The sequence below is a fragment of the Asterias rubens genome, chromosome 3 (genome assembly GCF_902459465.1).
Source record: "Asterias rubens chromosome 3, eAstRub1.3, whole genome shotgun sequence".
NCBI lineage: Eukaryota > Metazoa > Echinodermata > Asteroidea > Forcipulatida > Asteriidae > Asterias > Asterias rubens.
This window is the reverse complement of record NC_047064.1, coordinates 20182808-20197987: the sequence shown is the minus strand read 5'-3', so window position 1 is coordinate 20197987 and position 15180 is coordinate 20182808. Positions and strand designations below refer to the sequence as shown.

Below are 15180 nucleotides of genomic sequence, written 5' to 3'. Positions count from 1 at the left end.
AAAAAGCAGTATAGTCACTTGGTGTATCCCAGCATGCATAAAATAATAAATATGTGAAAGTTTGAACTCAATTGATCGTTGCGGTTGCAAGAAAATAACGAAAGAAAAAATGCACAATTTGTGTGTGCCTTCAGATGTCTGGAAAAAGGCTTCAGGCCTGAAGTCTTTTTCATATTCAAATATTTAAGTGAGAAATTACTTCTTTCTCAAAAATTACATTACTTCAGAGGGAGCTGTTTCTCACAATGCTTTCGATTACCAACAGCCTGTTGTTCATCACCATGTACTTTATATGCTTATATCTTTTTTGAGTAATTATAGAACATTACAAATTAAAAGAACTTGCGATATTACTAAAAATGTACGATTTCAATTGTCCTTATTCAATAGCTGGGTTTTACGGAGATAACTGTACAGAAAGTTGTGAATGCAATAACGGCAATTGTCACCACATCACCGGCCAGTGTACATGTCACTCTGGGTGGCAGGGACAGACATGTGACAGTGTTTGTGATTCTGGTTACTATGGCGACCAGTGTAACGGAGAGTGCCGTTGCATGAACGGGGCATCATGTCACCATGTCACTGGATCGTGTACTTGCACTGCTGGCTGGTCGTCGGAGCTCTGTGACCAGGAGTGTGATAGCAGTTTCTTTGGCCTAGCCTGTGCCTCCCACTGTAGATGTGAGAATGGTGCAACTTGCCATCATGTTACTGGTGCATGTAGCTGTTCACCAGGCTATACTGGGGAGTTTTGTCAAGAGATCTGTAATGGTAAGGCAATACTCTTATAAAGTTAAATACTTAAATATTTCATTGACTTAAATCATACTCATTTCATTGATATGTACCTGTTTATACGGATAACAGTAAAAGCAAACAGCTGCAAGATTTCACCTACTTCCACTTGGCCAAAAGAAGCCAAAGAGATCAAACCCCAGTAACACGTCATCAAAATTTCTGGGAAAATAAAAAACAAATTTATGTTTTGGATTATTTTCTCTAGATTGTTACTGTAAACAAAATTATGTTGGGTTGTTACTAGAGCGGGACTCAAACCAACGACCTCCGGATTAATGTGTGAGCGCTCTTCCAACTGAGCTATCTTGCCCTATCTCCCTATTTTGTCAATATCTTTGTCCGGGGTGCCAGTCAGAAGCCCAAGTCAGTTTAATATTTGATATTTAAAACAAATAACGGAATCATCCCTCCCAAAGCAAAAAATGCGCAAAAACCAAAAACAATGAGCAAAAATATACATTGATAGACATGTCTGGGCTTATACTTATAATTGGCTTTTGAAAGGTTTATGATCTCCAATTATTGTTTCTGGGGATGATCACCAAAACTATTAATTGAATAAAATTCAATAAATGTTTTCCCTGTTATTCAAGGTGTCTATGGTCAAGATTGCAGCTTTCCTTGTCTGTGTCAAAACGGAGCATCTTGCCATCATGTGACTGGGGATTGTACTTGCTCTTATGGCTGGATTGGTATCATATGTAACCGTCCATGTACAGATGGTTTCTATGGTAACCAGTGCCTAGACGAATGCTTATGTGAGAACGATGCTGCTTGTGATCATGTGACTGGGAGATGTAATTGTACCAGTGGGTGGCAAGGTAAGTGTTGATATTAAAGATCTATAGACGATGTGACCTGTGACAGCACATGTTTACAAAAGAGCCACCAAGCCAGGGGTGGATTTCACAAAGAGTAAAGACTAGCCCTAACTTAGGACTAGTCCTAACTTAGGACTAGTCCTAAGTAGAAGGATAAATTAAAAACTTAAGGCTAGTCCTAAGTTAGGACGAGTAACTCACCCTAACTCGAGATAAGACTAGTCTTAACTCTTTGCGAAATCCACCCCTGGACTTCCTGCAGGCACGATTTGTACACAGCGACAGATTTGGGAAGCGACAGTTCTTTTTCTCAGATTGTTTATTGCAGTTGTAGATTATTCTTTCTACACACGTGGACATAACCGCTTCAGATTTTAGAGGCAATAACTCAAAAACACCTTTTGAAATGAAGTTTTTCCCAGGTTAGTTTAATATATAGTAATAATATCCTCGCCACTTCATTCCTATTGGTTCATAGCCACCAATATTGTTTCTGAAATAGAAACTTTGATTGGCTGTTATTTTCCCGCTTCTTTCTGGATCCTTTCCTTAATCCCTTTCCTCCTCTCTTTTTCTATAAATGGTTATGTATTTGTTTGTACTTGTTTTATGCCTCTGAAGAAGGTCCGGATTGGATCGAAAGCTAAGGCCATCTACCCTATTCATTATGTAATAATATATCAACTTTACAGGATTTAAACAAACAGTGGGTTTCAATTACCAATAGGAGACTTTCCAACGCTAGGCGGCAGCAGACATACCGGGTAAATTTCCATTGTTTACGTAGTTCTGAACATGCGCATAATTCTGAGAACAATGGATTTACCAGGTAAGTCTGCTGCCCTCTATCGTCCCAGAAAGTCTCCCATTATATGCCATTCCTTTATTTTATAGTTTGTGGTTTTCTGTTAACCAAACTTTTTTTCACGTGTATGATACAGGAACATACTGTGACTCTACATGCAATGAAGGACATTATGGACTAGACTGCGCTCAACAATGCTACTGTCTGAACGGTGCAAGCTGCCACCATGTGACTGGAGAGTGTCAATGTGCACCGGGATACACCGGTGACTTGTGTGAAAACTCCTGTACTGCTGGAGGTAAAGACTAATCATGGAAACTGATTCCATGATTTCACTGATTGTACTCAAATCACCTGAACTAGTAGTAGCTTATAGACACCTGGACACCTTTGGTAATTGTCCAAGACCAGTATTCTCACTTGGTGTATCCCAACATATGTATAAAATAACAACTGTGCATTTGGCCTGAGCTTGGGCGATATCGATTTATTTTATTCACGATATCGCCGACAATATATCTCACTATTCGATATAATCGCGATTAATTAAATTTGACATCATCAGTCTTCTAACTCCCATTGAAAGTTGTAGAAGAGACAGTCATAAGAGAGGCGTTCTAATTACCTATTCTTCTGGTTTTACTCCAAACCTATGGGGTGCAAGATGTCTCAGCCAGGAAATACATCGCAATTTTGCGATATTTAATCGATATCGCGATATATCGCGATATATCGCGATATATCGCGATACATCAATATTTCGATTAAAACCAAATCGATCCGATATCGAAATCGTTTCCAAATTAGTATCACAATATTTGATAATATCGTGATATTGCCCAAGCTTAATTTGGCCTCAATTGGTCATCAAAGTTGCAAGAGAATAATTTAAAAGACAATAAAACACTCTTGCTGCTCAAAATTGTATGCTTTCAGATGCCTAGAAAAAAAAAGCTTCTTAGGCCTTAAGTCTTTTATCAGATTCAAATTATTTGAGTGAAAAATTACCTCTATCTCAAAAAGTACATTACTTCAGAGGGAGCTGTTTCTCACAATGTTCTATACTATCAACAGCTCTCCATTGCTTGTTACCAAGTAAGTTTTTCTGCTAACAATTATTTAGAGTAAATTACCAATAGTGTCCAGTGCCTTTAACACTTATTTTGGATAATTTATAATATTTTTTTTATTTAACTGTTTTTTTTTAGAATATGCCTTTAACACTTATTTTGGATAATTTATAATATTTTTTTTATTTAACTGTTTTTTTTAGAATATGGTCCAGATTGTCTTCTGGAATGTCAATGTCAAAATGGAGCCTTATGCGATCATCGTAACGGTAGCTGCCTGTGTACGCCTGGTTGGATTGGCTTATACTGTGACGAAACCTGCCGAGCTGGTACCTATGGAGAACAGTGTCGTCATCAATGTATCTGTCAGAATGATGCAGTCTGTGATCATGTGTCTGGCTCCTGCCTCTGTCAGCCTGGATGGATAGGAGATGCATGTGAGACTCTTTGTAGGCAAGGTTTGTAAATTGTTATTGGTTTACCCACTTTTTTAAATACTTCTGTTTAGAAATAATACAAATCGGTATTAACTTAATATGAAAATAAAATTTAGAAGTGGACTTCAGATTTTTTAGTAAGATGTAATTGTTATTAAATCGTTTGATATGCATACAAACACAGGCCTCTGCACTTTGTAGTAGTTCTAATATATAGGGCATTTGACACAATCGTCTCAATGCGCTTTAAAAAAGTGCCCTATTGGCAACAATAACATTCCTTTAAAATTTCTCAGCTACCTGGGGAGTACAGACCTACCAAGTCTCACGCATTAGGCGTGAGACTCACGCATTTGGGCTTTGTCTCACGCTCACACGCACAGCAACTATTTTCTCACGCATTGGGGCCAGACCAGGTTGGTGAGCTTTGAAAAACTCATAGCTGGCCTCTGGACTTGGCATCTCTGGGAGTACAAGTATACAGCCCCGAGCTGCCGTGGCGCTCCAGTACCTTTTTCAAACACAATATCAACCTCTGCCCTTTCAGGTACCCATTTATGATTGTTTGTTTGTTTGTTTGTTTGTTTGTTTGTTTGTTTCATGTTTTTTTCTGTTTGAAATGAGTTATTTTTGTGATATTTATTTCTAGGTCACTTTGGTCAAGATTGTAGTTTCCTGTGCACGTGTCAAAATGGTGCTGTATGCGACGCTGTGTCTGGGACCTGTACTTGTGCCCCAGGTTATCAAGGTGTGAATTGTGACGCAGCATGTCATCAGGGGAACTTCGGCCAAGACTGTCTTGAAATCTGCGATTGTTTGAATGCGGCATCGTGCGACCATGTCAATGGTTCCTGTGCATGTTTACCAGGCTGGGAGGGTACTGTCTGCGGCAGTGCGTGCCAGGGCGGTATGTACGGAGACGGATGCGCTCAGAGTTGTTTGTGTCTGAATGACGCACTTTGTCATCACATAGACGGGACTTGTAACTGTACGGCAGGATGGATGGGGGCGCTGTGCGGAGACAGTTGCGAAGATGGTCACTATGGATACAGATGTAGAGAGCAGTGTATGTGTCAACATGGTGGAGTGTGCAATCACATCAATGGTAATTTAACATAATGTATGTTCCTGCGAGTTTGAATGCGATACACATGTTGACGTCACAAATTCGCAACAAATAATTCGCAGCAGTTAAGTTGTACTCAACTCTCTTGCGAATATCGCAGCGAAAACAGAGTTTTGACATCAAATTCATTGGGAGGGAAGTTTGAACCGGGCTTAATCATTAAGCCCTCAGCTTGTATAACGTGATATTATTACAACATGGGTAGTTGTTGAATTGAAATCATTGTTTGATCCATGTCACTTTATCGGCATCACGTCTTGATGTACTCAACACATCAACTCTTACAGCAGCCATGTCGTACATAATAACCAACCTTGGGAAAAATGACCTCAAATTAACTCAAAATAACTTTGTCATTAATTAATTTCTTTCACATTCAATTTTGGTTGCCAGGGTGGTGCTCATGTCAACCGGGTTGGCAAGGAGAAATCTGTGAGAGACCATGTGACCCTGGTTACTATGGTGATAACTGTCAATCTGAGTCGGAGTGTCAGAACGGAGCGAGGACCCATCATGTTACAGGAGAGTGTTTTTGTACACCAGGCTGGGCTGGGCTGCTTTGTGAAAATCCTTGCCCAATAGGTAAAGTTTTTAAACTTGATTTTATTTTTATGTTAATGAAAAATACACAATGGAAGTTGTGAGTATTTTGAGTTGAATTAAAAATAAATTGTAAAAAAGGTAATGTCTTGTGAAGAATTTTTGTCTGTAAAGGTTTAAAATCTTCAAATTGAGCTCATAATAAACAATCTTCACAGCTAAGAAAACATGTAATAACATGTTATTATAATATGTTTCTGGTAATGAAACGAAGGATGCCGCATAAGTGAACTAAATCAATGTAAGGCCAAATTTAAAAAAATACCAGTTGGTCGTCCGGATTTTTCAGCAAAGAGGAGGATGAGGGCCTTACTATTTGCTATTTCCTATTTTTTTTTCAAGATGGCCGCTTAGTATTTCAAATCAAACAGCCCACCAATTCTTCAGTTTGAACCCATTGCAAACTTATTTTACACCTATTTGTTGCAGGAGCACCTTCGTTAACACTATTAATGTATTAGTATTAACAGGGTCAGATTTGTAAAAAGATTTGCTGGTAGGCATTCACTATTATTGTTTTATGAAACAGACGGTAACACATGTTCGAGAGCATCACGTTAGATTCAGGAAAAGCTCCTTGGCCAGTCCTTTTGAAAAGATGGAGTAAAAAAAATTGTTTGTTTTCCCACAAAAACAAAAAAAATAACAAATAGTAAAAAGAAGGATGCCGCCCCACGGGGGCGATCAACTAGTATTTTTTTTTATTTGGCCTAACTCATCACAAGCTCGGAAATCTGTAAAAAAGAGTGCTTGCTACTGAATGTCACCCAGAAACAATGGGGTTACCCCTGCTCTTCCTCGATGAGTGTTCTTGGGTTCTTTTACATGCACTACCAATTATACAAGACCTACAGCTTAATGTAAAGTATCTCGCTCAAGGACACAAGTGCTGCGACCGGGACTCAACCCCACACTCTGCTGATCAGAAACGCCAGAACTTGAGTTCGGTATTCTTTTCTGCTCGGCCATGACACACCACAATTAAATGGTGTTTGAAGCTTTGCATGGTGTGGAGAATAAGAGCAACTATAAATAGAAATATGAATAGTAAACTTGCGGGTACAACCATGGGTAAAAACTCTTTTGAAGGAGTGGTGGCTCTGAAAAGAGTCGGTTTTAAGAGCCACCACTCCCTCAACAGAGTTTTTACCCATGGTTGTACCCGCAAGTTTACTATTATAGAGAAGTTTTCAAAGCGCAGCACCAAAGCTTTGGAACTCCCTCCCGGACACTGTAAAACTGTCCAAATCACTCAACACATTCAAGAACAGTTTAAAAACTTATTTTCATAGAGAAGCTTTTTGTTAAGTTTATTTTTCTTATTTTGTTGTTTGCTACTTTCATTGCTTGTTGTTCCTTTGTAGAGTAGCGCCATGAGCGCCGCTTGCGGCGGACACCGGCGCTTTATTAAGTGTCCATTATTATTATTATTATTATTAATATTTATATGTATAGTTGCTCTTACACCCCAATTACTCTGAGCTATGAGGGTGGTATTCTTATCTTGTACGTTATATTTTACTGTAGGTTCCTATGGAAGTCAGTGCAACCAGACATGCCTTTGTAAAAACGGAGCAACATGTGACCATGTGAACGGGACTTGTTACTGCAGCTCTGGTTACATTGGAATCTTCTGCAACGAGCCATGCGATGAAGGTATCTTTCACATCGATCAATTTCCATGGCAACGAAGGCAAAATAATGGAATAAACAAAAAATGTTATTGCTGTAATGAAATTCATGATGGCAGGATGAGAATTTCACTTGAAATTATTTTGTTTTTAAAATTGTGCTTACTTTATAAATGTTGGTAAGTCTCCCCATTTCAGATGCCTGAAAAAGGCTTCAGGCCAAATGAGAAATTACCTCTTTCTCAAAAACTATCTTACTTCAGAGGGAGTCGTTTCTCACCAAAAATTTCAATATCCAAAGCTTTCTGTTGCTCGTTACCAAGTAAGTTTTTATGCTTTACCATACGTGTACAGTGCCTTTTAAGAGATATTCAGTAATTTTGTTTTGATGTCTTTCTGTATTTAGGTACCCATGGTCTAGACTGTCAAGCCAATTGCACCTGTCTCAATAATGCAACCTGCGATCATGTGACTGGTAACTGTGCATGTACCGATGGTTGGATCGGCCCTTCATGCGCCTTGCCGTGTGGCGATGGGTTCTTCGGTTCTCAATGCCAACAGGAATGTCGATGTGAGAACGAGGGACGATGCGATCATGTGACTGGGGAGTGCTCGTGTTTGCCGGGGTACATCGGAGAATACTGTGAAGAACAGTGTCAACGACCAGGTGATTGTCTCATATAGTATTGCTGGGGTTGATTTTACAAAGATAGTCCTAACTTAGGACTTGTCCTAGGACTCATTAGGAGTTTAGTTAAAACTTAAAGCTAGTCCTACGTCAGGACAAGTAACTCGTCCTAACTCGAGATTAAGACCCAGGGGTCGATTTCACAAAGAGTTAGTACTCATCTTATCTCAAGTTAAGATGAGGATTAATCATAAGGATTAGGATTAACTAAGGAACTTAGGATTAATCGTAAGGTCCGCATGCTACAGTGCAGGGTTGGGACTCGTCCTAAGATTAGTCTTAAGTTATGAAGAGTTGTGAAATCAAAGGCAGGTGTGTCATCTGAAATCTTATTGATTAGTGATTGTGGTCATGAAGAACATCCAACCCCCTTCCCCCGCCCCCATCCACCCCCAAAAAAACTAAAATGGGTGTTCTCAATTTGAGAAGTCTTTTTGAAGCACACTGCTTTTCAATAAGTGGTGAAGTATATTGATTTTTGAAGATTCAAATCAGTTTCAACTCCCAAGTTTTCACGGTCCAATTAAAGCCATTGGACCCTTTCGGTACAGAAAAAACAAAAAAAGTTCACAGATTTACAAATAATTTACAGGGTTTACAGAAGGTAAGGGTGATAGACTTCTCTTGAAATATTAGTCCAAGAAATGCTTTATTTTTTGAGAAAACGGTAAAACAATATAAATTCTCGTTAGCGAGAATTACGGATTTATTTTAAACACATGTCGTGACACGGCGAAACGCGCGGAAACAAGGGTGGGTTTTCCCGTTATTTTCTCCCGACTCCAATGACCAATTGAGCCTAAATTTTCACAGGTTTGTTATTTTATATATAAGTTGTGATACAGGAAGTGTGGGACTTGGACAATACTGTTTACCAAAAGTGTATAATGACTTTAAGACAGTCAATTACCATTTTAAGTTCAGTTGCCAAGGACTTAACAGTGAGCTTCCATATTAAATAAATCATTTTTTTTTGTATAATTACCATGATGATCATTCCTGTGATTCCAATATTAAAGGCAGTGGACACTATTGGTACAATTACCCACAATAATTGTTAGCATAAAACTTACCTGATAACAAGCAATGGAGAGCTGTTGATAGTATTAAACATTGTGAGAAGCGGCTCCCTCTGAAGTAACGTAGTTTTCGAGAAAGAAGTAATTTTCCGCAAAGTTGATTTTGAGACCTCAGAATTAGATTTTGAGGTCCCGAACTCAAGCGTCTGAAAGCACACAACCTCGTGTGACAAGGGTGTTTTTTTTTCCATTATTATCTTGCAACTTCGATGACCAAATGAGTTCAAATGTTCATAATGTTGAGATACACCAAGTGAGAAGACTGGTCTTTGACAATTACCGAAGGTGTCTAGTATCTTTAACTCCCTCTGAAGTAACGTAGTTTTCGAGAAAGAAGTAATTTTCCGCAAAGTTGATTTCGAGACCTCAGAATTAGATTTTGAGGTCCCGAACTCAAGCGTCTGAAAGCACACAACCTCGTGTGACAAGGGTGTTTTTTCTTCCATTATTATCTTGCAACTTCGATGACCAAATGAGTTCAAATGTTCATAATGTTGAGATACACCAAGTGAGAAGACTGGTCTTTGACAATTACCGAAGGTGTCTAGTATCTTTAACTGAATGTATCTTTTACTCTTTGTAGGACTTGGTTACGGCCTGGGTTGTCTGGAGCTATGTGAATGTCTGAACGATGCTTACTGTAACCCTATCAATGGATCATGCTCATGTACCCCTGGATGGTTGGGAACCCACTGTGATACGCCTTGCCTAGAGGGCTACTTTGGCAACGGCTGTACCCACATCTGTACTTGTCAGAATGGAGCTACGTGTGATCATGTGACAGGAGATTGTCTTTGTGCACCAGGTATGGGTCTTTTACTTCTTTACATTTCAAATCACACCTGTGGCCGATTTGACAAAGTAATAAAATTCATCGCAAGACAAATTTTCACTATCACCATAGTGATTTGTATTGTGACATCACACTTGATTTCCAGTTAAGATCAATCTTAGCTCTTTGGAAAATCAGCCCCTGGGCCCAATTTCATAAAGCATGTAAGCCCAAAGCTTTCTAAGCACAGAAAACTCTCGCTAAGCAAAAATGGGTTACCAGTTTACCTTTGCTGTGACTGGTACAAATTATTGCTTAGCTACGGAATTTGCTAGCAGAATTTTCTTCTTTCTTTCGGTCTTGGTGTGTTGTGGGGAAGTGGTCAAGTAATTTTTGTCTCACGAAGAGGAAAAGTTATTTTTGCAAAATTGTTTAATTGATGTCTCAGAAACTAAAACACCTCACAACAAGTAGTTTTTTAAGGGAAGCTTTCTACCATCAGTAAGTTAATTGTAAATCTGTGGGCGTTTGTGTTCTGTGTCGTACAGAAAGTACTCAAAACAAACTGTTTCTTGATTCTTGCTCTCGTTCTTAAGGTTGGAGGGGTCGCAACTGCTCTGAACCCTGTGGCACAGGAACGTATGGTGTGCTCTGTAGACAGACCTGCACATGCCAAAACGGCGCAAGCTGTAACCATATAGATGGTGACTGTACCTGCACAGCGGGATGGCATGGTGTTCACTGTGAGATGATGTGTGAGGCTGGCACCTATGGGTTACTCTGTGATCAACGCTGTCTGTGTCAGAACGAAGCACGTTGTGATCATGTGACAGGGGTTTGTTCTTGTACCCCTGGGTGGGAGGGTGATCATTGTGAGGCGTCATGTCAATCTGGTAAGCCTAATAATAGTTATATCAATAATAATATTTTTAAAGACTTGTACTGCGTATCATTTTTGTATTTGCTTGTTGTAATTTTAATGTTTGTTGTGCTTTTTAGAACTTTTGTGCGCAATGCAATGTCTTGTTTTTGGAGATCATGACGATTACTTAATGACGATGACTAGAGCAAGCTAGTCGACACATTGAGACGAATTCAGATCTGACTACGCGGCAGTACAGTCAATTACAATCCTATAAGCTAAAGTAGTAGTCCAGTCTATTGTCTATACCATCCGCCCTGGTAATAGTTAAAAAGCAGGACAGTTCTTTTCAGAACTGAGAAGTCTCCCGAACCTCCGATTATCTACTCCGCAGCAGTAGAATAAAGCAAAACAGTTCTCTAAGAACAAACTCTACCTGGCAAGTAGATACATTCAGATCATTATCGTTTTCGTATGTCTTATTTTATAACCACCATGCTGGGTGTTAAACGCACAGTAAAAGCAAAACCAAAATAAAAGAAAAAGACACAACAAAATAAGTCCTTGAAAACTTGCGACTTTGGAAAAATTTGGAGAAGAGCTTTGAATGTTGTGGTTCAAATCAAGATTTTAGAGTAAGTGTGAGAGAGTGTCAGTTGTGTGGCGCATCCTATGGGTTTTTTTCCACTTCATGGGGGTGTCATTTATTTGCTCATATGGATTTTCCTGCCTTGCTTTATAACCCTCCTATCTAGCCTGACCATTCAATATTAGCGACTGTGGATTAGAGATATGTTTTGGGGGTCAAAGGTTATAACCAAAAACTGTTTGTGTGTCTGTTTAGAAGGTCCATCCGGTAATCATGAAACAGTCATTGGTTATGTCCACCAAAACGCACCCTTAAATGATAGTGAACTGCAGGCAACAAAATATACAGTTTCGCTCTTTACAGACTTTTTTAACCAGAAAAAAACCAATCGGAGTAAAATGGTTCTTGTGATTTTTTGGTCAACTTGTTTCTGGGAACAGTTGTAAAAATGGAAGAGTTCAAAATTCAATAGCAACAGTATATCTAACTTTTTTGGGAAGAATTTGATATTATTATTTGAATATTTCAACTGAAATGTCTCTTTGAATAACAGGTTGGTATGGTGAGTCATGTCATCAAGTCTGTCGCTGCGAGAATGATGCAGAGTGTAACCACATCAATGGATCCTGTGCATGCACTGCTGGATGGATGGGAGTATGGTGCCAGACTCCATGCCAAGGTAACTTTTATATTCCCGAACCACCAGAAAATCAGGAGACAGAGTTATTTTCAAATGCAGGCCCTAGGATTAAGAATTCCACCCCACACTCCATCAAAAGTTCTAGCTCTTTGATCAAGTTCAAAAGGTCGCTAAAACCTACTTGTTTAATCTGTAACATTTGTCCGGCTTGGTCTGTATGTGCTATTTGATGTGCTATTTTCCAAATTTGTATGATGTTTTTGTCTTTATACCCTTTTGTGCCTTTGTTATTTTTATTGTCTGGATCGCCTTTAGATAGTGATTATTTTCGCTTTATGGTTATCCGCAGGCTTGTTCTCTGTGTAGTCATATTTTTATTGCCTTTTCTTTGTATGTACTGTTTGCCTGGAAACAAATAAATAAAATAAATGTATGTACACGTCATAGAGAGGCCGGCTTTAGATTGACTCTCTACATGTCTGCTCAACCTGATTTCTGCAGGTTGGGCCTGTCAGTGGTTTCCCACTTGATTTCTGGTCAAGAGTTTATTATAGCAAACTATAATTCCTTATCAGAACTGAGAAGTCGTCGGAATTCCGAAAAAAATCTACTTGGTACAGTAGCAGAATAAAAATCTACCTAGCAAGTGGATACACACCCGTCATGTGGTTACAGCAAACCAAATATAAATTCCTATGTTGTGCAACTCTGGTTTTTTGTAAACATTGAATTAGTTGAATTAGTTTTACTTTTACTTTATTTCTTGTCTTTTTCAGAGGGTTATTTTGGGATGCGCTGTCTTGATGTGTGTCCCTGTCAGAACGACGCATCCTGTAACCCAGTGACTGGTCATTGTTCCTGTACCCCGGGCTGGCAAGGTGACTCCTGCCAATACAGGTGTCCGGTTGGCTCCTACGGGCAGAATTGTCACTCTGCGTGTCAGTGTCAACATGACGGGGTGTGTCACCATGTCACCGGTGAATGTGACTGTCAACCCGGTTGGATTGGTCAGATATGTAATGTGACATGTCCTGAGGGATATTACGGCTGGCAGTGTTCGTCACTCTGTGAATGCCATAATGATGCCGTCTGTGTCGCAACCACCGGTCAGTGTTTGTGTCCGCCCGGGTTTTATTCTTCCCTGTGTGAGTTGCCGTGTCCAGTGGGGTTATACGGTCACCTGTGTCTTGACACGTGTGCGTGTCAGAACGGGGCTTACTGTGACAACGTGAACGGTCAATGCACATGTACGGCAGGTTGGCAAGGAGTAAATTGCAGCCAGTCTTGTCAGGATGGTTCGTATGGACTCAATTGTACGTCTACCTGTGAATGTATGAACGGAGCTCGGTGTGATCACGTCAATGGAGACTGCCAATGTCTACCAGGTTGGATAGGTACGAGGTGTGATGAGGTGTGTCCGAGAGGGTCCTATGGGCAGTACTGTGGCTCTTTGTGCTTGTGTATGAACGGGGCGGAGTGTGATCCGGTTGATGGTAACTGTACATGCCAACCAGGGTACAAGGGGGACTTGTGCATGAATCTGTGTCATGGTAAGTGAAAATCGAATATTTCAAAATTTTGTAAAATGTGAAACAGTATCATTAAACTAAAGCAACATTAAATCATCAAGTTAAAGTTAAGGTGTATTGTTTCCAAAGTAACATTGTAAAACAGGCAATAATATGTTCAAAAGCTACAGTACCTACCCTTTAAGTAGAAGCTAATACATGTACATCAAATACTATTCATTATAACAAAAAATATTATTAATTTTGGTTTAACCCTTACACCGATGTGTGTAAGGATTAAACCAAAATTTATATTCTTTACCCCGATGCAAATTTAACATCTTTCAAATAATGATTTTGTTCACAGAAGGAACATATGGTCAGGATTGCCTCAACAGTTGCTGGTGTGAGAATGCTGTCCATTGTTCACCACATACCGGGGAATGCCTCTGTAGCAACGGCTGGATTGGTGAGCACTGCGACACGGCATGTGACGAGAATTGGTACGGTGAAAACTGCACACTACAGTGTCGCTGTCAGAATGATGCGTTGTGTGATCATGTGACAGGGTCATGTGACTGTACACCTGGCTGGAAGGGACCATCATGTGATCGACACTGCTGGGAAGGTATGAAGTTGTAGATTGATTGCACATGACGTCGCTGACCACCATCTTTGATGAAACGTGCGCGTGTGAAAGGCTATCATTGGCTGAGAGTTATGCGCAGCGCGTGTGCATTTTTTGCGTTGTTTAAATTCAAATACGGCGGTCGATGACGCTATGTGCAATCCATCTATTCTTATTCTTGATTATTGGTTAGAAAAGCACAGACAAAATTACAGAAGCTGGATTTGAACCTGTGTCCTTTGGAGTAATGTACAAGTGCTCTTCCAACTGAGGAATTGCAATCCGGGCTATATCTCTTTAGGCCACACCTTAGCAGCCGTTCAATGTTGGCTCTCATTATGCGGTCTGCGCTCCAGCTACGGTTAATGTAGTTTTTGAGAAAAAGGTAATTTCTAACTCGAATGATAAAAGACTTCAGGCCTGAATTTTTTTAGGCATCTGAAATCACACAAATGTGTGCAACAAAGGTTTTTCTTCTTTGACATTATTCTCTTGCAACTTCGATGTTGAGTACAACATTTTCAAAGATTTGTTAACTTATGCATATGTTGGGATACATCAAGTGGGAACACTGGTCTTTGACAATTACCAAAGGTGTCCGTACCTTTAAACTGTGGATCTTTGATCAATTCAAATGTAATTTTCACCCTATTAGGAATGTTCGGACACCACTGTGATGAGATTTGCCTCTGCGAGAACGGCGCACACTGCAACCATATTAGCGGCTCATGCATCTGTCGGCCTGGATGGATCGGCCAATATTGCAACATTACTTGCCCTAGTGGAACGTACGGTGACGCCTGCAGCCAGAACTGCAGCTGCATGAATGAGGGCGTTTGCGACGCCAGGACTGGGTCTTGCTGGTGTAAACCTGGATGGACTGATGATGATTGTTCTTTGCTTTGTAGTGAAAACACGTACGGACACGGGTGTAACTACATATGTCAATGTGAGAATGAGAGTCCATGCCACCATGTGACAGGTACTGATATTAATACTTTGATCATTATAACTATTTTGTATGCTTAAATCACGGATAGTTTTCAAACTCCTAACACTCACATACAAATGCAAAAACGGATTAGCAGGAATTAATTCAACACTATCACCCTGCGCGAAAAAC

General features: G+C 39.8%; 1 protein-coding gene across 1 annotated transcript in view; it reads left to right on the top strand.

Annotated features, from left to right (window-relative positions):
- Positions 1–15180, top strand: part of LOC117287845 (multiple epidermal growth factor-like domains protein 6) — a 42572-nt gene that overhangs the window by 22243 nt on the left and 5149 nt on the right. Inside the window, exons 9-22 of the mRNA XM_033768395.1 lie at positions 391–774; positions 1395–1622; positions 2564–2725; positions 3701–3955; positions 4584–5039; positions 5454–5642; positions 7188–7316; positions 7698–7958; positions 9642–9863; positions 10427–10723; positions 11835–11960; positions 12698–13471; positions 13797–14057; positions 14713–15039. Coding sequence (XP_033624286.1) covers positions 391–774; positions 1395–1622; positions 2564–2725; positions 3701–3955; positions 4584–5039; positions 5454–5642; positions 7188–7316; positions 7698–7958; positions 9642–9863; positions 10427–10723; positions 11835–11960; positions 12698–13471; positions 13797–14057; positions 14713–15039 — 4071 coding nt within the window. The remainder of the gene's footprint in view (positions 1–390; positions 775–1394; positions 1623–2563; positions 2726–3700; positions 3956–4583; positions 5040–5453; positions 5643–7187; positions 7317–7697; positions 7959–9641; positions 9864–10426; positions 10724–11834; positions 11961–12697; positions 13472–13796; positions 14058–14712; positions 15040–15180) is intronic.